The following is a 25,108-nucleotide window of genomic DNA, read 5'->3' on the forward strand; positions in this document are numbered from 1 at the left end:
CCCAGGTAAGTCTCTGTGATTTGGCAAGGGCGAGCCTGCATCTCAGTCACAGAGACATCTTCCAGGGCAGGCTTCTGAGTCTCTAAGGCTGAAAGGCAGATCCTCCACTGTGGAGAATTCACTGGGGAAACACCTGTGGGAACCTTAGGAGCACCCATTCTTGACACTGCACAAACTGTGAAGAGCCCTCCAATAAATGCATGCTAGAACATTAACACCTTCTTCTGATGATTTGACCATTGTCTCTGAAAAGAACTAGAGCCCGAGACCTGATCTAGCACTATCTTTCACAATACCTATTTTAATTTTGTATAATGACAGTGAGAGGTTGTTTCTGCTATTCTTTATAGAGTCCAAGTTCCCTGTTATCCTTCAGGAATGATGATAGAGCATGCACGTTGCTTCAGTAAAGCTCTCAGAATATTTCATCTTTCTATTCAGCTACTTGATCTTAGTGACAAGGCTCAAAATAAAAAAGACAGCCACTAAATCTAGGTTCTCTCATAAATAGATTACATAGTTGCTCTAACATATGCACCAAGAGATAAAAAGGTACTCTTGGGGAATATCTTGAGGAAAAAAAAAAACCCAAGAGTCTGTCACCCTGCTGGGAGAGAATCCACTGAGCAGTCTTTGGAAGAGTGATGGCTAGATATTCCAAAAGGCCTGGTGGGGACCGCCTCAACCCACATCCCAGTGGAAAACACGCCAGCCTCTTCAGAGTGCTTTGGAGATGTCGACTGAATCAGGAAGGCCTGTCGCTGAATAAATGTCATTTGTTGCTGTCTACCCTAATCATCACAGAGTGTCCTCTTTTCTGGGTGAATGAATTGTAACCCCAGTTACTGGCAAGACAAGATGACATCTGCTTGAAACCAGTGGCAGAAAAATGTCTCAGATTCTGTCATTCACCCAGTGACTTCATGCTAATGATTTTGATCATCTTCACACCCTCAGCTCAGCACACACCAACCCCGTCTCCAATCACATTGTCACCAGCCCACCAATACTCTGGGTGCAGCAATAAAGGCTTGTGTAACAACCAATGCAAAGCTTGTTGGCTGATTTTAGATGCTAGAGGGGATAAAGAAGGATGTAATACTCTGAATTCTCTAAAAGCTAAATGTCACCTTATATGATTACTTTTCAGCTGTAGGAATTACTTTATCTGACAGGTATTACTATTGTTTTCCAAAAATTGGGTTTTCTGCTGCATATGGCCAAGATTAAAATATCTATCAAAGAGATATTTTGTCCAGGGTTGCCAAGAAGCCAATGGGGACCCAAAGAGTGTGCATGTGCCAATGAACAAGCCAAGCCAAATCTGCTCATTACTGACAACATCACTCTTACAGCAGAAGTGCTCCCCTAGCACCTTATATAACAGAACAGAGCTTCTAGGAAAGTACACCATGGAGTCTCTCTTGCCTGAGTGAACTGATTGCCCCACTAAGAAATGTCTGGGAACCAGAAGGTAGGCTGCTACCAGGTAGGCAACCACAGGTTTTGCACATTTGTTAAATGAATGATCCAGAGTTTACCTCAGCCTTCCGAACAGTATAGCCTCAAACAGAACCATGAAGAAGGCAACCATCTAGTAGGGCAGCGTGCCTGCTAAGATTCCCTGGCCATAAAGGTCTTGGTGTGAAAATGCTTCAGAAACAACCACCTTCTTCTCCAGCTGCACAAGAACGAGTAAGAAGGGTGAAATGGGCAGTCGGGAGTGGTTCCCTCACCTCCACTCACTCGGAGAGGCCCACACAGAGTTCCTTTGGAAAGTCTGGCAGGTCTGTCTGGCCCTTAACACTAATCCTGCTGCCCAACTCTAAGCCCACAGGGGCAGTAGCAGTATGTACTCTTCCCTTCCTATTAACCAGCATGGTAGCCAGCCCAGAGAAGGAACTCAATAAATACTGAGTGAATGAATGAATGAACATAAAACATAATTATTAGGCAGCAGATCCAGGAAAAATGTGGGAAATAGCATGAAGATTATGCCATTCTGTGCTCACCTGTCTCTACAAATGTATTTTAAGTCACTGGACTTCTTTTAAATGGATGTCTATCAAAGTTCTTAGATGCATTTGGATTCCCAAGGAAGTTCACCAAGACACCCAGATAACCATGTTGATTTGACCATCTGACTGGAAACACAAAGAACCAGAGTCAGCCTTCCATCATTCCTTTACAATTTTAGCTTGAGACTTCCCAGAGTCCCAGTAATAGCCATCATAAAGATTGCAACAGTTAACATGTACAGGGTGCTAACTACCATGCACTACGCTATGGAATGTGTGTGCATCATCTCAGTTCATCTTCTCAACATTTTTACAAGGTAGGTACAATTATTCTCATAATTTTATGGATGAGAGTGCTGAAGCTTAGAGACACTCAATAACTTGACCTTGGTTGCAGAACAAGTAAGTGACAGAGCCAGGATTTCAGCCCAGGTCTGTCTGATTCCATAGCCTGGAGTCATAACCACTATACTCTATAAATGTTTGTCAAACTTATTCCTACATCTTGTTTCCAAATATTTAATATCTACTCAGTACTAAGTGTTTAGTGCCCTTATCTCAGCAACTAATCCTGTCAACTATGACAATCACCATTGCACTGTGATCAGTAAAAACAGTCTGTGACTTTTGCTTGGTGGAAAATTTCCTTATTGAATGATATGTTCTGTGAATTTATTCCCCTCCTAAAATATGGTTGGAAACTGGAATGTGGGATTATTGTCACTTGGACCAGTGCCTCTCAAGCTATAATATGTCAACAGATCACCTGAGGGTCTTGATCTGGGGTAGGGTTTGAGCATTTCAAACAAGCTCCTGGGTGATGTGGATGCTGCTAGTCCATGGACCATACTTTTAGTATCAAGGATCTAGAAAATATCAGGAAGCAGAATTCAGATTCTCTGGACCCCAAATTCAGATTCTAAGAATGAATAACAGGCGTGGAAGAGACCATCCTTCACCTGAACAAAACAAGAAATCAAGCTATTAAAAGGCCTAAAAGGTGTGGCCTTAGACTTCAAACCAATCTAACAATCTGTAGGACATAATCTTGGTAGTTACAGACACCATCTAGCTTCTCGGATAGTTACATCAGTTCACCTAAGCAGCATGCACACACATCAGATGCTAGTTTAGTGTCCTTGGCAACCAATCCACCAGTTCTGTAACTATCCTCCCTGTACCTCAGCTCTATGGAAATGGTGATGCATTAAGACTTGGGTTCAGCACAGTCCACTAACAGGGCCACATGGGCATGGAGAGGGCCCAGGTCAGGAAAGGTGAGCAGAAGTCATGCGAAAGCCTGACTCAATAGCTCTGATGTGCAGAACTGGATGGATATGTCCAAATCACTACCCCCTTACACAGTGAAATGAGTCTAAGTTTTCAGCATTTCATGTTACATCACAGACAAGGGAAACAATGTACCCGGAGTTAGGTAAACAAAGAACTGGCTCATTTAAACAATGGCATTGTTAAATGGGTTCTCACAAAGGATGAGAAAGGAAAGATCAGAGGGGTATGTGTATACATGTATATACACACACACGTGTATGTGTATATATACATACACACGTGTATATAGGTGCATATATATATATACACATCTACATATACAAACATATACATACACGTGTGTATGTATGAAAGATTACCAGGCCTGGCTCTGAGCTCTTAGCCTTACAAGGTGTTTTCAGACATTCTCATAATATTGGCCATTTCGCCACCACCAAGGACTATGCTACACAAGACACAGGTAGTCCACTGACCAAATGGGGAACCCAAGGGTTCTGGTAGATTATCTGGGTGCTTAAATGTCCAGTACAGTATTAAGGGTTTCATGCACATTGTCTTGTTTATTTATGCAACAACTGTAGAATAGAGATCACTGTCACCAGCTGATGGATGAGGAAACTGAGGTTCACATTGGTTAACGGACTTGTCCACAATCATGCATCGGGTAGATGGCAGACAAGGGCTCAGGACTTGAGTCCATGGGACTTGAATGTCAGTGCTGTTAAGCATTATACCAAACTTCCCCACCCCACATCCCGAGCCCTGTCACAGGAGCCACCATTCTGACAATGTGTAGAGCACTGGGATCAAAATCACAGACACTTACATTTCCTTCCTTTTCAAAGTCTGGTGGAAGTAACTTCACAAAGTTATCAGGGAATACTCCTCGTCTGCCGTTGAGCTCTCCTTCCCACCAGCCCACATCGATGCAGTCCTAGGAAAGAAGAGAACAGACAGTGAGCAATGGGAGGCAAGCACCTTCCAGGGAGGTCTGACATCCCTTTCTGAGATAATAGAGGCTGTTTCCTTGCAGCCAATATCAATGTGACAATGGTTACTAAGACTAAGTCAGCACAAACCACTGTCAGATGGGCAAACAAAAGCTTAAGTATGCTAGAGCTGCCGGCTGGTACTCAAAACCAAATGCTGCTTTTAGACGCCCTGAATCAGTAAGGTCTTTTTATTATTATTATTATTATTATTATTATTTTAAGATGGAAGGATATGTATTTTCTTAGTTTTAATTTTACTGAAATAAAATTATCAAATTTCTCAATGTGGCTTAGAAAATATCACATGCACAAATGTCCTCTTTGATTAGCCTGCCACAAAGCTTGTCAAAATTAAAAAGGGCTTTGCGACAGCCAAGCATAAGAAAAATCACACTTCACGCAAGCTCATTAAAAATGCACTGCTCTCCTTCACCTTCTCTTCTCAGTTCAATGTGATGGGGCACAGTTGTCAGCATGAAAGACACTTCCCCCACTTTACAGAGCTCAACGTTTGCTTATGAAATGAATGAATAAGTCGTTTCATTCTTCCAACCTGCTTCCCTTTGAATAATGCTTATCTTGCTCATTCATTCATCAAGCATTTACTGAGAGCCTACTCTGTGCCGGGCGCTGAGCCAGGTGCTCTGGAGAGAGCCACGAACAAAACCCTGGCAGAGCTTCCATCTGGGCCTGACGGCCCCTGGTTCTCCTGGTTCTCACGCCACAGAATCATTCCTATGTTTTCCCCTATTCAATTGGTTTCAAGTCCTTTTTGCTCTGCTTTTATAATGTATCTTGCATTTGTCTTCTGTATCCAATTCCACTTCTTCTGCCCTGATCAGGGCTTACCTGGCCTACTGTAAACCTCCTTGCTTGGGCATCTCTTCTGGCCCAGTGTTTAGACACTGTACATGCCACTGTCAAGCATAGCATCCCTGAGTAAAAATCTGATTCTCACACTTGTGATCAAAAGCTTGTGAGCTAAGGCTTTCCCCAAACTGCTAGTAACACAGAGGACTTTTAAAGTCACATCTGGAGGAGGAAGAGCTCAAGGAAGCCAGGCGATCATGCTCAGGGCCCAAGGAAAGGTGCTGATCGTCCTCCATACACCTGCAGGTTTGGGCAGGGGCCAGGAGGGCACAAGCATCTGACACCTGGGGGCCTGGCTGTAGGCCCCTGGAGGGCCACGGCATCCACGGCTCACCTGTCACCCCAAGGTGAGGAACAAATCTCTTTGTTTGCCATTATAACCCCAGCAAATTACACAATGTCCAATATAATATCTGTGGAATCAATGAGAACTCTTTCTAGTCCTGAGTTCTATGATCTCCTACAGCCCAATACTTTGATTTCTACAGGACAAAATAGCCTCGATCTACCTTAATTCATGGGGATTCTACAGAGTTAACATGAGGCCCACTTCAGGTAAAGAAGTAACTGGTCACCACCTCCCCCTCTCCCAGTGGCATCTGTTACAGGGACAAAGTGACTCCTAAGAAGAGAATGCAGATTTTGGAAATTGGCCCTTAATCACAGACTGTAAATTCTAGTCGAGTCAACAACAAAAGACAAAGACACTGGAAGCATCAAGTTCTGATCTACCCAGAAGTAAACAAGGTTCAAAAGACCTCTAACATGAGAGTGTGGGAAACTGAGTCTTCCATGTTGCCTGAGGCATATCTAGGGTGGTGGCTTAGAACGCTGAGCCGCAGGCCTGCATAGAATGCCATGCAGGCCCGCCCTGTAAAGAGGTGTGTCTTGTGACTACCATTATCTTAAACCTAGATTGGATACACCTGATGGGCTCTCCCCCACCTGAGCACCTTTAGCATATACATCTGATCTTCTGAAATAAATAGCTGGAGCAAGGCTGCATTGTCGTCCACTTAGCACGAGATGCAAGTGCAAGTGGGCTCTCTGCTCCCTTAATTCTTAGCTTTGTGTCCGTGTCTCATTCCTGCGTCGCCCTGTCAGCAATATGAGAGAATGCTGATCTTTCTTGGAAAACGATGATGAGAAACCCAGGAAAATACTGTGATCTTGCCTATGTCACATCACCCCCTAAAAAATCCAGCATTGGTCTCCAATAGAAGGGATTCAAACATGGGAAGGAGGGGTGTAGGATTTTTTGACTTCTGAGGGTCCTCCACCCAGAGATGTTAGAAATGTCATCAACGGTATCACAAAAATATATGAAGGAAGTCGGGGGTGGGATTTCTTTACTCCTTATCCTTAAAAATTAAGCCTCTCAATCCAGAAGCCTCTGCTTCCAGGGAAATGCCTGGCACAATTTTTACTCCTCTTTTCCTTCACGTATCCTTCTCATCTACAAAACCCTACAAAACTCAACTTAAAGCCCACTTTTAGGGAGGTGACTGGGATAAATGTTTTTACCTTTTCGCCACCACTCAGTACTGTGTTAATTTATACTTCATGATATTCAATTCAACAAACATCTATTAAGTACAAAACATAAATTTAAGTTCCTCCTGTAGACACAGAACATTAAACATGTAAAGAGATTTTCCATGGGGGCAAGATGGCGGAGCGGTGAGGAGCAGAATTTCGTCTCTCCCCTAGAGCAGCTGGCAATTACCCAAGAACTATATGAAACAGTGTTTTCGGGGTCTCCAGTAACCAGTCACACATTGGACACAAGTTTGGAATTGGAGGAAAAGCTGAGATCGCAGCGAACATTGTAAGTTCCCCGGACCAGGGGTCTGGCGCCCCTCCCCACCCAGACCTCACAGACTGTCTTGCTGCCGGCTCCCTGAAAGGGGGGGGGGGGGGGGACCCAAAAAACAGCAATCTGCTGAGGGCAAGAAGGGAGGCTCAACCCAGCCTCAACTGCAGAATTAATTAACAAATTAATTAACTAACTTTGGGAGCTGGGGTGCTAAAGAAGGGCTGGGCTCCGAGAAGTGGGGGCACGTAAAAGCGGGCACCCATTCCCAGACTCCAAAACAGCCATTTTTTTTTCCCCCTACATTTTGTCCCTTTTGGCTTCTCACTGATCCCTTATCTTTTGCATTTCAATAGCCCCTGGCAGGGGTGGAACTGAAGCAGTTGGAGAGTAATTATCAGACAATAGCCCAAAGCATATCTTTAAATGCTCTATTCTGACACTGACAAAACTTCCAGGCTGGGGAAAGACTTTTAAAAGAGACTCTTTTTTTTTTTTTTTTTCCTTTTTTCTTTTTCTTGATTTCTTTTCTATTTTTTTTTTAAATCTAAAAGTAATATATGTGGTTATTTTCTATCGGAAAGCCCAGGTTGAGGGACTAGGCTGGGCTTGGGGGAGACAGAGTACCCACAGTGTCTTTGAATTCCGTATTCACTACTGAAGGCCTCCAACCCCGTCTTTAATTGGCAACTCAGGCTGACCAAGGAATCTACCTGGAGAGGCCCCAAAGAGGAGAGGGGAGAAGGGAATAGTGCCCCTGAGAGACAACTGGAGTTTTGAGGATTGGGAGAGTGGAGGGAGGTCCAGCTCAACTGGCAGTCCTCCTTCTGGGAATTCAGACCCCAGGGGCTGGAATTCAGATTCCAGCTTCAGTCAGCCACGCCCCTGACAGGATCAGAGTCCCCAGGAGAACTAAAGTCTCCACACCTCCTTACACTGGTGGGGGAGCTGCGGGCTAGCCAGCGCCACCTGCTGGACAGGAGAGGAAAAGCACCAATTCTAAAGGCCTCATAGGAGGGTCTCATTCTCAGGAAAACTCCATACCCTCCCAATGAGACCTGGGCCTCACTAGATTGGGAAAATCTGACTAGGGTCGACCATATCTGAGGAGACCCACTCACAAAAAGGTTACATAGAGGCAGAGCAAGAAACAGAAAAAACAAGAGGGGAAAAATTCTGATCAACTAAATAGAACCTAAGTTAGAGGTCTAGAATAAGTTGAACTGAGTAACAGAGGCCAGAGAACAAAGCCAACCAACAAGAAAACCACTAGGTAAAAGACAGAAAACAAGCTCCAAAATAAACTAATCAAGAAATCAGATGCCTAGACAACTTAAGATAACAAGCCATACCAGGAAACACGAAAACATGGACCAGCCAAAGGAACAAACTAATAGCTCAGCTGAGACACAGGAGTGGAGGCAACTAATGCTAAATAAATTTGATGAAATGAAGGAAGATATAGCAAAAGAGCTGAAGAAGACACTGGCTGACCATAAAGAAGAATTCATAAACTTAAAAAAACAAATGGCAGAACTCATGGGAATGAAGGCCACAATGGAGGAGATGAAAAACACAATGGAGGGACACGACAGTAGATTTGAACAGGCAGAAGAAAGGATCAGTGAACTGGAAGACAGGTCATTCGAATTCATACACACAAAAGAACAGATGGTGAAAAAAATGGAAAAATATGAGCAGGGTCTTAGGGAGCTGAGTGACAACATGAAACGCACAAATATACGTGTTATGGGTATCCCAGAAGGAGAAGAAAGGGGAAAAGGGGCAGAAAGAATAATAGAAGACATATTCACTGAAAATTTCCCAACGCTTATAAAAGACAGAAAATTAGAGATTCAAGAAGTACAACGTACCCCAAATAGAATAGATCCCAATAGACCTACTCCAAGACACTTACTGGTCAGATTGTCCAATGTCAAAGACAAAGAGAGGATTCTGAAAGCAGCAAGAGAAAAGCAATCCATCACATACAAGGGAAGGTCAATAAGACTATGTACAGATTTCTCTGCAGAAACCATGGAGGCAAGAAGACAGTGGCATGATATATTTAAGATACTGAAAGAGAAAAACTGCCAACCAAGAATTCTATATCCAGCAAAACTTTCCTTCAAAAATGAGGGAGAGATTAAAACATTTTCAGACAAACAGACACTGAGAGAATTTGTGAATAAGAGACCGGCACTACAAGAAATACTAAAGGGAGTGCTACAGGCTGATAGGAAAAAGACAGGAGAGAGAGAGTTGGAGAAGAGTACAGAAATGAAGATTATCAGGAAAGGTAAAAGGAGAGGAAAAAATAAGATATGACATATAAATTCCAAAAAACAAAATGGTAGTAGAAAGTACTGCCCTTACAGTAATAACACTAAATGTAAATGGATTAAACTCCCCAATAAAAAGACACAGACTGGCAGAATGGATTAAAAAACAGGACCCATCTATATGCTGTCTACAAGAAACTCACTTTAGACACAAGGACAAACATAGACTGAAAGTGAAAGGCTGGAAAAAGATATTTCATGCAAACAACAACCAGAAAAAAGCAGGAGTAGCTATATTAATATCAGACAAGTTAGACTTCAAAAGCAAAACAATTAAAAGAGACAAAGAAGGACACTATATATTAATAAAAGGGTCAATTCATCAAGAAAACATAACAGTCATAAATATTTATGCACCAAGCCAGAATGCCCCAAAATTCATGAGGCAAACACTGCGATCACTGAAAGGAGAAATAGACATCTCTACAATAATAGTTGGAGACTTCAATACACCACTCTCATCAATGGATAGAACATCTAGACAGAGGATCACTAAAGAAACAGAGATGTTGAATTGTATGATAAATGAACTAGACTTGACAGACATTTATAGAACACTACATCCAACAACAGCAGGATACACTTTTTTCTCAAGTGCTCATGGAACATTCTCTAGGATAGACCACATGTTGGGTCACAAAGCAAGTCTCAACAAATTTAAAAATATTGATATTATACAAAACACTTTCTCAGACCACAATGGAATGAAGTTGGAAATAAATAAAAGGCAGAAGGTCATAAAATTCACAAACATATGGAGGCTAAACAACACCCTCTTAGAAAACCAGTGGGTAAAGGAAGAAATTACAAGAGAAATTAGTAAATACCTCGAGGCAAATGACAATGAAAACACAACTTATCAAAACTTATAGGATGCAGCAAAGGTGGTGCTGAGAGGGAAATTTATTGCCCTAAATGCCTATATTAAAAGAGAAGAGAGAGCAAAAATTGAAGTTAACTGCTCACCTGGAGGAATTAGAGAAAGAACAGCAAACTAACCCCAAAGCAAGCAGAAGGGAAGAAATAACAAAGATTAGAGCAGAAATAAATGCAATTGAGAACAGGAAAACAATAGAGAGAATCAACAAAACCAGAAGTTGGTTCTTTGAGAAAATCAATAAAATCGATGGACCACTGGCTAGGCTAACAAAAAAAAAAGAGAGAGCAGATGCAAATAAATGCAATCAGAAACGGGAAAGGAAATATAACTACCGACCCTGCAGAAATTAAGGAGATAATGAGAAGATACTATGAGCAACTATATGCTAATAAACTAGACAACTTAGATGAAATGGACAACTTCCTAGAAAAGCATAAACAACCAACATTAACTCAAGAAGAAATAGATGACCTCAACAAACCAATCACAAGTAAAGAGATTGAGTCAGTCATCAAAAAGCTCCCAAAAAGGAAAAGCCCAGGACCAGATGGTTTCACATGTGAATTCTACCAAGCATTCAAGAACGAATTAGTACCAATCCTGCTCAATCTCTTCAAAAAAATTGAAGAAGAGGGAAAGCTACCTAACTCTTTCTATGAAGCCATCATCACCCTAATACCAAAACCAGGCAAAGATACTACAAAAAAAGAAAATTATAGACCAATTTCTTTAATAAATATAGACGCAAAAATCCTCAACAACATACTCGCAAATCGAATCCAGCAGCACATTAAAAGAATTATACGCCATGACCAGGTGGGATTTATTCCAGGTATGCAAGGCTGGTTCAACACAAGAAAATCAATTAATGTAATACGCCACATCAATAAATCAAAGCAGAAGAACCATATGATCATCTCGATCGATGCAGAAAAGGCATTTGAGAAAATTCAACATCCTTTCCTGATGAAAACACTTCAAAGGATAGGAATAGAAGGGAACTTTTTCAATATGATAAAGGCAATATATGAAAAACCCACAGCTAACATCACACTCAATGGGGAGAGACTGAAAGCTTTTCCTCTAAGATCAGGAACACGACAGGGATGCCCACTATCACCATTGTTATTCAACATTGTGCTGGAAGTTCTAGCTAGAGCAATTAGGCAAGAAAAAGAAATAAAAGGCATCCAAATTGGAGAGGAAGAAGTAAAACTTTCACTATTTGCAGATGACATGATTCTATATGTAGGAAATCCAGAAAAATCTACAGCAAAGCTACTAGAACTAGTCAATGAATACAGCAAAGTAGCAGGCTACAAGATCAACACACAAAAATCTGTAGTGTTCCTATAAACAAGTAATGTGCAACAAGAGGAGGAAATCAAGAAAAAAATCCCATTTACAATAGCAACCAAAAGAATCAAGTATTTAGGAATAAACTTAACCAAGGACACAAAAGACCATTACATAGAAAACTATAAGAAACTGCTAAAAGAAATTGAACAAGACCTGAAAAAATGGAAGAACATACCATGTTCATGGATTGGAAGACTAAATATAGTTAAGATGGCAATTTTACCTAAACTGATTTACAGATTCAATGCAATACCAATTCAAATCCCAACAACTTACTTTACAGAAATAGAAAAACCAATAACTAAATTTATTTGGAAGGGTAAGGTGCCCCGAATAGCCAAAAATGTCTTGAGAAAGAGGAATGAAGTGGGAGGTCTCACACTACCTGACTTTGAAGCATATTACAAAGCTACAGTGCTCAAAACAGCATGGTACTGGCATAAGGACAGATATACTGATCAATGGAATCGAATTGAGTGTTCAGAAGTAGACCCTTACATCTATGGACAACTGATCTTTGATAAGGCAGTGAAGCCGAAGCAACTGGGAAAGAGCAGCCTGTTCAATAAATGGTGTTTGGAGAACTGGATATCCATTTCCAAAAGAATGAAAGAGGATGTCCATCTCACACCTTATACCAAAATTAACTCAAAGTGGATCAAAGACCTAAACATTAGCACCAAGACCATAAAACTCTTAGAAGAAAATGTAGGGCAATATCTTAAAGATCTTGTGAAAGGAGGTGGTTTCTTAGACCTCACACCCAAGGCACGAGCAACCAAAGAACAAATAGACAAATGGCATCTCCTCAAGATTAAACACTTTTGTACATCAAAGGACTTTGTCAGAAAAGTCAAAAGGCAACCTACACAATGGGAGATGATATTTGGAAACCACATATCAGATAAGGGTTTAATATCCCGAATATATAAAGGAATCCTGCATCTCAATAACAGAAAGACAAACAATCCAATTAAAAAATGGGCAAAAGACATGAGCAGACATTTTTCTGAAGAGGAAATACAAATGGCTCAAAAGCATATGAAAAAATGCTCAACTTCACTGGCTATTAAGGAAATGCAAATCAAAACCACAATGAGATATCATCTCACACCTACCAGAATGGCCATTATCCAAAAAACAGAAAATGACAAGTGCTGGCGAGGATGTGGAGAAAGAGGCACACTTATTCATTGTTGGTGGGAATGTAGAATGGTGCAACCACTCTGGAAGACAGTATGGAGGTTCCTCAGGAAGCTAAATATAGATTTGCCATATGACCCAGCTATTCCATTGCTGGGTATATACTCAGAGGAACTGAAACTTAAGACACAAACAGACATTTGTAAACCAATGTTTATTGCAGCATTATTCACAATTGCCAAGAGATGGAAACAGCCCAAATGTCCATCAAAGGACGAGTGGATAAACAAACTGTGGTATATACACATGATGGAATATTATGCAGCTGTAAGACAGAACAAAGACATGGATGATGTAATAATGTGGATGAACCTTCAGGACATTATGTTGAGTGAAGTTAGCCAGAAACAAAAGGACAGATTCTGTATGGTCTCACTAATATGAACAGACATTAATGAACAAACTTTGGGAGTTAAAAGCTGACAACACAGGCGACCAGGAGATAGAAAGAGGGCAGAGATCAGCCATTTGATGCTGAAGGACTACAGAATGTTTAGGATTGACTGCATAGATCCAGAAATAGATAGCATAATACTGTGTGATGGTAGCACGGTATTGTAAGTACACTGAACAAAGATGTCTGTGAGTAAAGCTGAAAGAGGTGGGATAGGAGAATGTATGACACCAGAGGTAAAGATAGATGATAAAGACTGGGACTGTATAACATGGCAAAAACTGGAGTGGCCAATGACTGTTACTAAATATACAAATATAAAAATGTTTTTGCATGTGGGAAAGCAAATGAATGTCAACCACGTAGAAATTTGAAAAAGGGATGGTATTCAGGAAAAAACATAATCAAAGCAAACTGGAGTCTATGGTCAACAGTAACATTGTAATATACCTCCATTAAATGTAACAAAGGCAATATGCCAATACTAAATGTATATGAGAAGGGGATATAGGGGAGGAATATGGGATTCTTGGTAGTGGTGTTATTTGCTGTCCTTAGTAGTATATTGTATTGTATGACATGTCATTTTTCTTTTTATCATTTTTTCTTATTGCTAAAAAAAAAAAAATTTTTCTTGTAGTAATCAGTATGTTCTAGTGCTGATTGTGGTGATAAATGTACAACTTTATGATGATACCATGAACAACTGATTGTACACTGTGGATAAATGTATGGTATGTGAATATAACTCTATAAAATTGTAGGAAAATATCTATATAGGAGTAAGTGTTGGAGAAAACATGGTGAGAGGGATGATGCCTCACCAATATGGACTAACTACAATGTGTAAACTCAGAATTGAATCTTAGTACATAGCCTAACGTGGACACAATAATTGTAATAGTCCCTAGATTGTAAGCTCTTACAGCAGTTAACTCTATCCCCGAATTGTAATGCCTATCTCTAAACTTTGAGATGCTGATCCCCTAGCGTATAACCTGATTGGTCTCTGGAACAATGCATATCTCTGAGACACCTGAAACTCAGAGCTAGAGCTCGGCAGATATGAATGTCAGTATTAGTGCATACAGCCACTGTCAAAAAAAAAAAAAAAAAAAGCTGAAAAAGAGCCCAGACTTCAATTAGTTATATGAATGAAGCAGGTCTGGTTAAGACCAGGGCAAGCCAGGCCAAAGGGTAAAGGTTGAAACTGACTGTGTTTTAAAACTTCAACTTTCATATGAGACCAAGGGAATAGATATCTATTTGGTACAGGATCTAAATTTTCTAAACGGTACAACTCTACAGTCGATTTGTTCAAACACCACAATTGCATGGAACTTTGAATAGGAAGTGAGATACGGTAGGTTAGTATAGGCTGGAGTGAAATAGTGACATATCCTAGAGTAATTTGGGCAGATAATAAAAAATATATTTACAGCCTCCCCCTCCCCAGCCCCGAGGATCTGGGGGAAGGTGCGGATGTGTTGGACATCCTCACCTGGACTGGTGTTGATGTTGTCACAAACATTGGGACTGGCGGTTTGATGTGCTGAGCCCTCGAGCATGGGACTTGCCCTTATGAAGCTCATTACCACAAAGGAGAGTCTAAACTTGCATGTAGTTGTGCCTAAGAGTCTCCCCCTGAGTACCTCTTTGTTGCTCAGATGTGGCCCTCTCTCTCTCTAACTGAGCCATCTCGACAGGTGAACTCGCTGCCCTCCCCACTACGTGGGACCCGACTCCCAGGGGTGTAAATCTCCCTGGCAACGCAGAGTATGACTCCCGGGGATGAATGTGGACCCGGCGTCGTGGGACTGAGAGTATCTTCTTGACCAAAAGGGGGATGCAAAATGAGACGAAATAGTTTCAGTGGCTGAGAGATTCCAAATGGAGTCGAGAGGTCACTCTGGTGGACATTCTTATGCACTGTATGGATAACACCTCTTAGGCTTTAATGTATTGGAATAGCTAGAAGTAAATACCTGAAACTACCAAACTCCAACCCAGTAGTCTGGACTCCTGAAGACAATTATATAATAATGTAGATTACAAGGGGTGACAGTGTGATTGTGAAGACCTTGTGGATCACACCCCCTTTATCTAGTGTATGGATGAGTGGAGGAATGGGGATAAAAACTAAAGGACAAATGGGGTGGGATGGGGGGATGATTTGGGTGTTCTTTTTTCACTTTTATTTTTTATTCTTGTTCTGGTTCTTTCTGATGTAAGGAAAATGTTCAGAGATAGATTGTGGTGATGAACGCATAACTATGTTATCATACTGTGGACAGTGGATTGTATATCATGGATGATTGTATGGTGTATGAATGTATTTCAATAAAACCGAATTTAAAAAAAAAAAAAAAAAACAAACATGTAAAGAACACAGTCCATACCCCCAGGAAGCTTAGAGATTTATGCAAAAGACAGACACATTTTAGTAACAGGTATCAACCAAGTGCTCTGGTATCAAAGAGGAGAGAGCCATTAACAGCTCTTTAAATAATCTTAAATCTTTCCCTGTGTCCAGGGGTTTGCTTATTTGAGAACTGGGCTTCCTTCCACATTCCTTTCAGATTTTCTGACATAGAACTATGTCCACAAAAGGCACTCAAATATTACTTAGTGCTACATTTCTTTTAAATGCTTGCTTTCAAATTTTCTAAATGTTGCAAATCCATGCTTCACCTTAGCATTAGGCAAGCAGTATTCCAAAAACCACTGTAATGAAGGCTTTTGGCTTCATGTGTGTGTGAAAAACAATTAAGAATATTTTAATAAGCAAAAGCATATCCAGAATAACTTTAGAACTAACCCAGGGGAAAGTACATAATGACATTATATGGTGGTTTCTGGCTTGGGTGGCTATCCATACTCCGCTTCTTACGGCAAACACAACAGTGCTAATCACTGCATAATTCAAAGGGAGAGAAGGAAAGCCCGAAGGGAGAGCACAATATGTCTCATTGTTCTGATTGGTGTAAGAATCAATACCAGGCCCACGGATGAGACAAGCGCATTCAAAAACGTCATGTTGCCAGCATGACTTGAAAAACTAAGAGAAATGAAGAATGGAGCCAAAATGGCTGAGAGGTCATGATATGGAATGGGATGGTGATTTACAGAGGACCTAGGTATTTTTTCCCCCAGCTATTGAAGCTAATTTGAGGGAAGCAAGAATAATTTTGACAGCAAAATGAGAAGCAAAGATGAGACCTCTTCAACACACCAGAAAAAAGAACTGCCCTTTCTGATGGTAGAGATGAAGAGAAAATTATTCATATGAGGGCTGTGCTTCCAGAAGTGTAAAACAGCAGCGAATTCAATTCAGTTACTGAGGACCTAAAGCGTGTAGGATAGGAGAAGAATTCAGGGGCAAAAAATGAGATGAAAACCACCACAGCCTCTTGGGGCTTGTGCCGGTTTGAGTGTATTGTGTCCCCCAAATGCCATTATCTTTGTGGTCTTGTGTGGGGCAGAAGTTTTGGTGTTGGTTAGATTTGCTTGGAGTGTGCCCCACCCAGCTGTGGGAAATAATTTTGATGAGATGTTCCCATGGAGGCTTGGCCCCACCCATTCGGGGTGGGCCTTGATCGGTGGAGCTATATAAATGAGCTGACTCAAAGAGGAAAGAGAGTGCAGCTGGGAGTGATGTTTTGAAGAGAAGCAAGCTTGCTAGAGAGGAACGTCCTGGGAGAAAGCCGTTTTGAGGCCGGAGCTTTGGAGCAGATGCCAGCTGCCTTCATAGCTAACAGAGGTTTTCCGGAGGCCATTGGCCATCCTCCGGTGAGGGTACACGATTGCTGATGTGTTGCCTTGGACGCTTTGTGGCCTTAAGACTGTAACTGTGTAGCGAAATAAATCCCCGTTTTATAAAAGCCAATCCATCTCTGGTGTTTTGCATTCTCCAGCATTAGCAAACTAGAACAGATTTTGGTACCAGAGAAGTGGGGTGCTTTTGCTGCTGAGTTTGCAAATACCAAACATGTTGGAACGGCTTTTTAAATGGATAAGGGGGAGTTTCTGGAAGAGTTGTGAGGAGCTTGATAGAAAAGGCCAAAACTGCTTTAAAGAGACTGTTTGTGGAAATATGGACTCTAAAGATACTTCTGATGAGGACTTGAGCAGAAATGATGAATGTGTTGTTGCAAACTGGAAGAAAGGTGATCCTTGTTTTAAAGTGGCACAAAATTTGGCAAAATTGAGTCCTGGTGTCAGATGGAAGGAAGACTCTGGAAGCAACAACCTGGAATACTTAGCTGAGGAGATCTCCAGACTACGTGTGGAGGACATATCCTGGCTTCTCCTTGCAGCTTATAGTAAACTGCAAGCAGAGAGAGATAAACTTAGAACTGAACTCTTGGGTTCAAAGAAACCAGAAGTTGATGGCTTGGAAAATTACAGGCTTCCAGGGGGTGGAATCCCAGAAGCTACAGCCCAACGTGAGGATGTAACCAAACATGGAACCCAGCCGCCATTTCAGTACAAGCCAAGATTGGAAAAGGAATTATCCAGAAAGGATTTGTGGAAGGTCCTATTGTCTAATGGCTTTGACCCCTGTGTGCTTCATGCAAAGCCAACAGAATTTTTGCGAGATCTTTATAGACAGAGCCATTGCCGGTCTGGACTGGAAGAGACAGACAAGGAAAAAATTAAAGGAAAAATCTCTTCAAAGACAGAGCCATGGAGGTTGAGGTCTGGAGTCAGGAGGTCTCGGGCTGGGAGAGCGGAGCAACCCACATGCATGGAAAGGGTGAGTTTGCCCTGGAGGTCTAGGGCGGGCTTTCCGCCTCAATGCTCTGGAAGAGTTTTGCCACCTCAGGTCCCAAAGAGGGTGGAGCACATTTCTAGGAAATTGGGGAGAGCCTGGCTGCCACCCCACTGTTCTGAAGGGGTTGAGCGTGTGCCCCGGAGATGGAAGGGAATCCGGGAGCTGCCCCGATGTTTGAGGAGGGTGGGGCCGAGAAGGTGGTCTCCCCAGTGTGTGGAAATGTTGGAGCACTCACCCAAGCATTTGGAGAGAAAAGGGCTGCCACAAAGGCCCTTAGGAAGGGTTAGACTCCCGCTCTCTCAAGCCCCAAGGATGCAACGTTGTTTTGTTAGTGACTCTCGGACTTTGAAATCTAATGGACTTTGTCCTGTGGGTTTTAGGAACTGTTTTGCTCCTGTTAACCCTGTTTTCCTTACTGTTTCTCCTTATGGCAATGGAAATGTTTATCCTATGAATGTCTCTCCTTTGTATATTGGAAGCACATAACTTGTTCTAGGTTCACAGATCCACAGCTAGAGGGGAATTATGCCTTAGAACTGACCAAGCCTAAACTTATTTTGATGGGATTTTGTACTTAACTTTTGTTACTGAAATGATTTAAGTTTTTGTGATAAATGAATGTATTTTGTATTTGGAAAGATAATGCCATTTTGGGTTCCAGGGGGTGGAATGTGCCGGTTTGAGTGTATTGTGTCCCCCAAATGCCATTATCTTTGTGGTCTTGTGTGGGGCAGAAGTTTTGGTGTTGGTTAGATTTGCTTGGAGTGTGCCCCACCCAGCTGTGGGAAATAATTTTGATGAGATGTTCCCATGGAGGCTTGGCCCCACCCATTCGGGGTGGGCCTTGATCGGTGGAGCTATATAAATGAGCTGACTCAAAGAGGAAAGAGAGTGCAGCTGGGAGTGATGTTTTGAAGAGAAGCAAGCTTGCTAGAGAGGAACGTCCTGGGAGAAAGCCGTTTTGAGGCCGGAGCTTTGGAGCAGATGCCAGCTGCCTTCATAGCTAACAGAGGTTTTCCGGAGGCCATTGGCCATCCTCCGGTGAGGGTACACGATTGCTGATGTGTTGCCTTGGACGCTTTGTGGCCTTAAGACTGTAACTGTGTAGCGAAATAAATCCCCGTTTTATAAAAGCCAATCCATCTCTGGTGTTTTGCATTCTCCAGCATTAGCAAACTAAGACAGGGCTCACAAGCTTGCAGCCACCGTAAGAGGATCAAGATGGCACAGAAACACTAGCAGGAGTGCCAGGCTGGGTCCAACAAGTGGAGGGACAGATCGCAGGCAAGAGCCCGAGGTAGCAAGAAAGGGCAATGGCAGAAACACTGGGAGTGGAGGGAGGGAAGAGGGAGATGGATAGCTGTGGTCACGGAAGTTAAAATTCGAGCATTGGAGCTTAGAGCTACGGCAGTGCTTGGCTCCAGGAGGCCCCCTCCAATGTCTACTGAACAGTGGTGTGAAGTGTGAGGCAAGATGGTACCCACGAGTGACGGGCAGATTGGAGGGACAGGTGGCCAATGACCTGTGAGGCCAGAATGTCATCAGGGTGGAAGTGGATGTCCCCAAGGAGGATGTCAGGAGGTAGATGAAAGCAGGAGTACAAGGAAGGAGCTGAAGCCACTGGAGAGAGGGGCAGTGTGGCCAAGACACCGGAAGATTTTAGGGTGACCATGTAATTTATTTCTCAACCTGGGGCACTATTAATAATTATGCCAGGACCACAGATGTAACCCAAGATCATGGTCACCCTAGTGGATTTTCAGATTGCAGAAAGGGTCAGGCTTCAGCATGGAGACCAAAGCTTGCAGAGAAAAGATGATCAGAAATAAGCTCTATATTCATGAAGGAACTTATCAAGAGTCAACAGTATGGAAAGAAATCATATTTCTAACACAGAATGTTCACTCTTCTCTGATCAAGCCTGGAAAGGCCCCAGATTGTTTCTCTGTGTCTCATCACCAGGCAGATATTAGAGTGAAATTGATTTTTCTTTATCAAACACAAATGAAATTTTTCCATCTAAAGGATGCATAAACAGGGCTTCAGGTGTACTGCGGTCCAAGCTCTGCTTCCTGCACTATATCCTGGTTATCCGCTCCCTGCTAGCACACCACTCACTTCCGAGAACTCACCGTCACAAGGTAGCCCATTCCTTCATGTGCATGACATGGTTATGTGGAACTCAGTGAGGGGGCAGAAGGCAAACTTGGCCGGGGGATGCTTAAGTGGTCCACAAGTGTGGAATACTTTCTGGGTCTATTTCCCGAGTGAGTTGTAAAGTGCAAGACACAAATGCTGGTTGTTGTTGCTATAGTTATTACAGTGGTTACACAGACTGTTCCCCGAGTCCCTGAGGGGGAGCGCAGCCGGGAATGCGTCTCCATTCCGCTTGCAAACATTCACCATGCGACTCAGCACCACCGTCCAGACAGACGATCCACCCCTAGTCCAAGCTGCCTCAGGTGAAACCAGCTGGCAGCAGCTCACACACTGCCAGCTGGGAGGCGGAGGCACCAGGGCTGCGTGGTGTGTCTCAGAGGGGAGGCCTTGCCCAGGCCTCCACATCATGCCCCAATCACTCGAGCCTACCAGAGCAGCCCCAGGGAGCTTGGTTGAAGTGCTTCAGAGCTCCACATGGCTCTGGCACTAGGAACCAGCTAGAGCGACCCCCTGATGCACCACTGTTGGCACAGAGAGGGCTACAGGAGCTAGAAGTCACCATTGGGCCCCAGGGGACCCCGACGTGTTCACCTCTAGTCAAGGCACTTCAAATCTCTAGAAAAGACAAACTTGTCACCTAGCTTTTAAATTAGTTAAAAAAAAAATGAGCCACATTCTCATCTCGGGTTCTGTTTTGTCAAGAGTACAAAGCTATACATTAGGCCAATGGTTCTCAATTGCTGCACATTTACAATCACCTGGGGAATCGTTTAAAAATCCCTTATGCCTAGGTCATACCCAGGACCAATTAAATCACAATTTCTTGGGGTGGGACCAGGAAATCAGTGCTTTTTAAAGCTCCCTAGGTGGTTCCAATGTGCAGGTTTAATGATATAGACCAGTGCTTCTCAAACTGTAAAGTGCATACAATTCACTTGGGGATCTTGCTAGAATGCCCATTCTGATTCAATAGGTCTGGGGCAGGGTCTCAGACTCTGCATTTCTAAGAAGCTCCCAGATAATGCCCATGCTGCTAGTCCAGGGACTGCACCTTGAGTAGCAAGGTTCCAGAAAATGGTAAGCTTGAGAACGAGGAGCTCATCCTCAACACCTTTGTAGCCACCACATACCTGTCACAATGCCTGGCACATATAATTCTGAGTAAGTGCTGGCTGGACCAATCGCCCCCAGAACTGTTATTCTACTTTGCTCAGTTTTTATACATCAGAAATGAAGCCAAGTTGAACCAGGAGGAGGCAGCTATAGTTATCTATACAACATAAGCTTAATCTACATGATCAGGCTCACCTGACTGTTGGTTTATACTGAATTTATTATTTGTTCATAACCGTGGTAACAACTTAAAATGTTCACCCAAAACGTGGGCCATGTTTCCTTAGGAAGTATGAGTGTCCTAGTTGAATTCAGACCAGAACATAAAACTTAAGAGATGGATATTTCACATCAGATAATAAAAAGACAAAAAATGGTTTCACTATGTGGCCCAAATTAAAAAGAAAAGCACTCTGCCCAGTCACTTCTCTTGGTGGTCAGCTGTCACCATTTTCCCTAGGACCGATTTCTCTGAAGGTATCCAGCATGGCTGTTTATCAAGACCTTCCCAGATGACTGAGATACCATGCGAGGAGAAAATGAGTGTTGTGCAGATTTCTGAGGCTGTGAAGTGAGTCTCCGGGTGCCCAGAGAGGGCCTCACGCCCTCAGCATGCCACCAGCAGTACAGAAAATGCCGTTTAATATTTACTAACAAATGCCTTCTGCGTGGAGCTTCAGGGGGTTGTTGAGCGAAAGCGCCATTGAAGCCAGAGCCCAGGAGCACTTAGCTCTGCCTCTGCTTGTTAACACCTCCCCAAGAGATGCAATTATTGTGAATGGCTGGGATTTCAACTCAAAATTTCCAACATCTCCATGAGCCAGTTACTAATGCAGGCTCATCAATATCACAGTTTATGAGGTAATAGGCGGGGTGGGGGGAGCACTCAAGTCTATCTCAGTGTCAGAAAAAGTGCCTGGAGACCACAAATAACAAGGGAAGCCCAGGGAGTCAGTCCCAGGAACAAGCCCTCCCAAGAAAACACCATGTTCCAAATGCCACAAGGCAATGATTGTCAAAGCTTATGCCATCATTCACTCTTTTGTGACACAAAGAAGTCATGACCTCAAAGAGTTCATCTACTTGTAAAAAAAATCCCAACTTCTTATTGGGCAACAACGGGCAACAAAAAATTGGATGGATAATAAACAAAAAGTGGTAATCAAGCTTCCTTTTGGTCATGCCAATAGTAATCAAAACATGTATCAATGCCAGAAAACTGTACCCAGAAATGCCTCCATGTCTTTTACAAGCTACCTATACCACCACACCTCATGAAATTCTAAAGATAAATAGGCTCCTAACAGTGAGCTGGTCTCTGAATACTTCCAGTAAGGATTTTCTCTAGGTTGGGGGCTGACTTATGGGCCACAAGCCCAATCCAGCCCATCCCGTTTCTGTAAATAAAGTTTTATTAGAGCATGGACACACCCATTCATTTACCTATTGTCTGAGACTACTTTCATGCCACTAGGCAGAGTTAAGTACTTGCAACAGAGATGGGAAGGCCCACAGAGCTTAAAATATTCACCATGTGGCCCTTTACAGGAAAAGGCCACTGGCCCCTGCTCTAGATCACTACTGATAAATGGTTGGTTTCCTCTTCAACTGACTGTAGAATTTTTGTAATCTTCTCCTCTGGGTTGCAATAGTCAATTATGCTGGTAAACTATTGGTCATATCAATAGCAATATTAAAGAATTGTTTCAGGTTTTGGGGTTACAAAATGTTTTCATGAGTATCTAGTTTGTCCTAGTGGCAAATCATTGCTAATCCAAATGAACTATGGGCTACAATATTAACAAAGTATGAATGTTATTTTTAAATCTGCCACTAAGAGTCATATATGCTGTGCTGGTTTGAATCTTATGATGTCCCCCACAAAAGCCATGTTCTTTAATGCAATCTTGTGGGGGCAGACGTATTAGTCTTCTGATTAGGGTGGGACATTTTGATTGAATGTTTCCATGGAGATGTGACCCACTTAACTGTGGATGAGACCTCTGATAAGATTATTTCCATGGAGGTGTGGCCCTGCCCATTCATAGTGGGTCTTAATTAGATCACTGGAGTCCTTTACGAGGCTCAGGAAGAGAGACAGGAGCTGGAGCCAACAGAGATACTTAGAAATGCTTGGAGATGTGGACAGAAGGATGTTTGGAAATGCTAAGCTAAGACATGAAGCCAGAGTTTGCTCCGGAGAAGCTAGGAGAGGACTCCTAGAGGCTTTGATTTTTTATTTGGATTTATCTGAAACCAACCATTTATCAGCAGTGATCTAGAAAGTCACTGGAATCAGAAGCTGAAAGCAATGCAACCTAGGAGCAAAGGACCAGCAGACACCACCCATGTGCCTTCCAAGCTGACAGAGGTGTTTCAGACGCCATCGGCCAATCTTCAGTGAAGGTATCCTCTTGTTGATGCCTTAGTTCGGACACTTTTATGGCCTTAGGACTGTAAATTTGTAACCAAATAAACCCCCTTTATAAAAGCCAATCCATTCCTGGTATTGTGCATAACGGCAACATTAGCAAACTGGAACATTTGCTGAAATCAGAAGTTTGGAATAATTCAGTAGCCTCAAGGCATATGAATTTCTCATTCCTGTTGCTGCCACCGTTATTCTTCCTACCATTATCACATTTCCACAAGCACCACACCACCTAATGTTTATTGGGTGATTATCATGTATCAATCACTGGGCTAAATATTTTATATTGATTATCTCATTTAATTCTCACAACAACCCTAAAAGTTATCATTATTCTCATTTGATAAATGAGAAATCTGGGACTGAGAAGTTAAGTGACTTGCCCAAGGCCAAGTAGTACGTGGTGAAGTTGGGATTAAAAAATAGGTAGCCTTAAAAATAAATTCCTTAAGTTGAAGAAAAAATCCAGAAAGTAAATCATTGTTTAAAAGAAGAAACAAACCACATAGGTACAATTATTTTGGCTTCTCACAGAAGCCATTTTAAGCATACATTTCAAAAACTGTTTAGAAGCAGTAATTATCACAGCGTAAGAAATAAAATAGCTTAAAAAAGCTTCTGTATTGACCATACTGGTTTTCTGTTGCTGTGTAACAAATGACCACAAACTTAGTGGCTTAAAATAACACACATTTATTATCCCCCAGTTTTTGAGCCCAGAACTGGTGTAGCCGGGTCTTCTACTTTGCAGTCTCTCAAGGCTGCAGTTAGTGTTGGCCAGAGCTATGGTCTCATCTGAGGCTCGAATGGGAAAGGATATGCTTTCAAATTCATGTGGCTGCTGGCAGCATTCAGTTCCTTGCAGGCTACTGGACCGAGGGCCTCAGTTACTTGCTGGCTGGAGGCTACCCTCAGTTCCTTGCCATATGGGCCTCTCCATAGGGCAGCTTACAACATGGCAGCTGGCTTCTTCAAAGCCAGCAGGCGAGAGCATCTCCTTGCAAGATGGGCATTAGAATCTTACATCATGTAATCACGTACATCTTAGCACCTTTGCCAGACTCTGTTAGAAACAAAGGCCTGGCTCACACTCAAGGGGAGGGGACCACACAAGGGTGTGAACATCAGGAGGTGAGGATCATAGAGGCAACCTTAGAGTCTGTCTGCCACATTGTCAAAAGAAAAATCTGAGAATTATAGTAAATATATAGGTATTTAATTATAACACTATCTTTAGAAACTGCTTTAAAGGTAACATCAGCCTATAAGTAGTTCAGTGATTTATTCATAATACACCTTGCTTGCTGAAGGAAAGAACAAAACTCTTTTATTAGAGTACAAGAGGCTCTAGTGTTTTAACTTTGATATTTATCCATATATTTACCACTTCCAGTGCTTTTCATTCTTTTACAGATCTGAATTTCAGTTGGGTATCATTTGTCCTTGAGAATTTCCTTAACATTTCT

The 25,108-nt window shown here is 42.3% G+C and overlaps 1 protein-coding gene across 7 annotated transcripts in view; it reads right to left on the reverse strand.

Annotated features, from left to right (window-relative positions):
* Positions 1–25,108, reverse strand: part of SH3KBP1 (SH3 domain containing kinase binding protein 1) — a 411,078-nt gene that overhangs the window by 70,462 nt on the left and 315,508 nt on the right. For all 7 annotated transcript variants that reach the window (XM_037821532.1, XM_037821528.1, XM_037821529.1 and 4 more), the window contains one exon: positions 4,138–4,245. In XM_037821532.1, the coding sequence (XP_037677460.1) occupies positions 4,138–4,245 (108 nt within the window). The remainder of the gene's footprint in view (positions 1–4,137; positions 4,246–25,108) is intronic.

The sequence above is a fragment of the Choloepus didactylus genome, chromosome X, assembly GCF_015220235.1.
Source record: "Choloepus didactylus isolate mChoDid1 chromosome X, mChoDid1.pri, whole genome shotgun sequence".
NCBI classification, from domain to species: domain Eukaryota; kingdom Metazoa; phylum Chordata; class Mammalia; order Pilosa; family Megalonychidae; genus Choloepus; species Choloepus didactylus.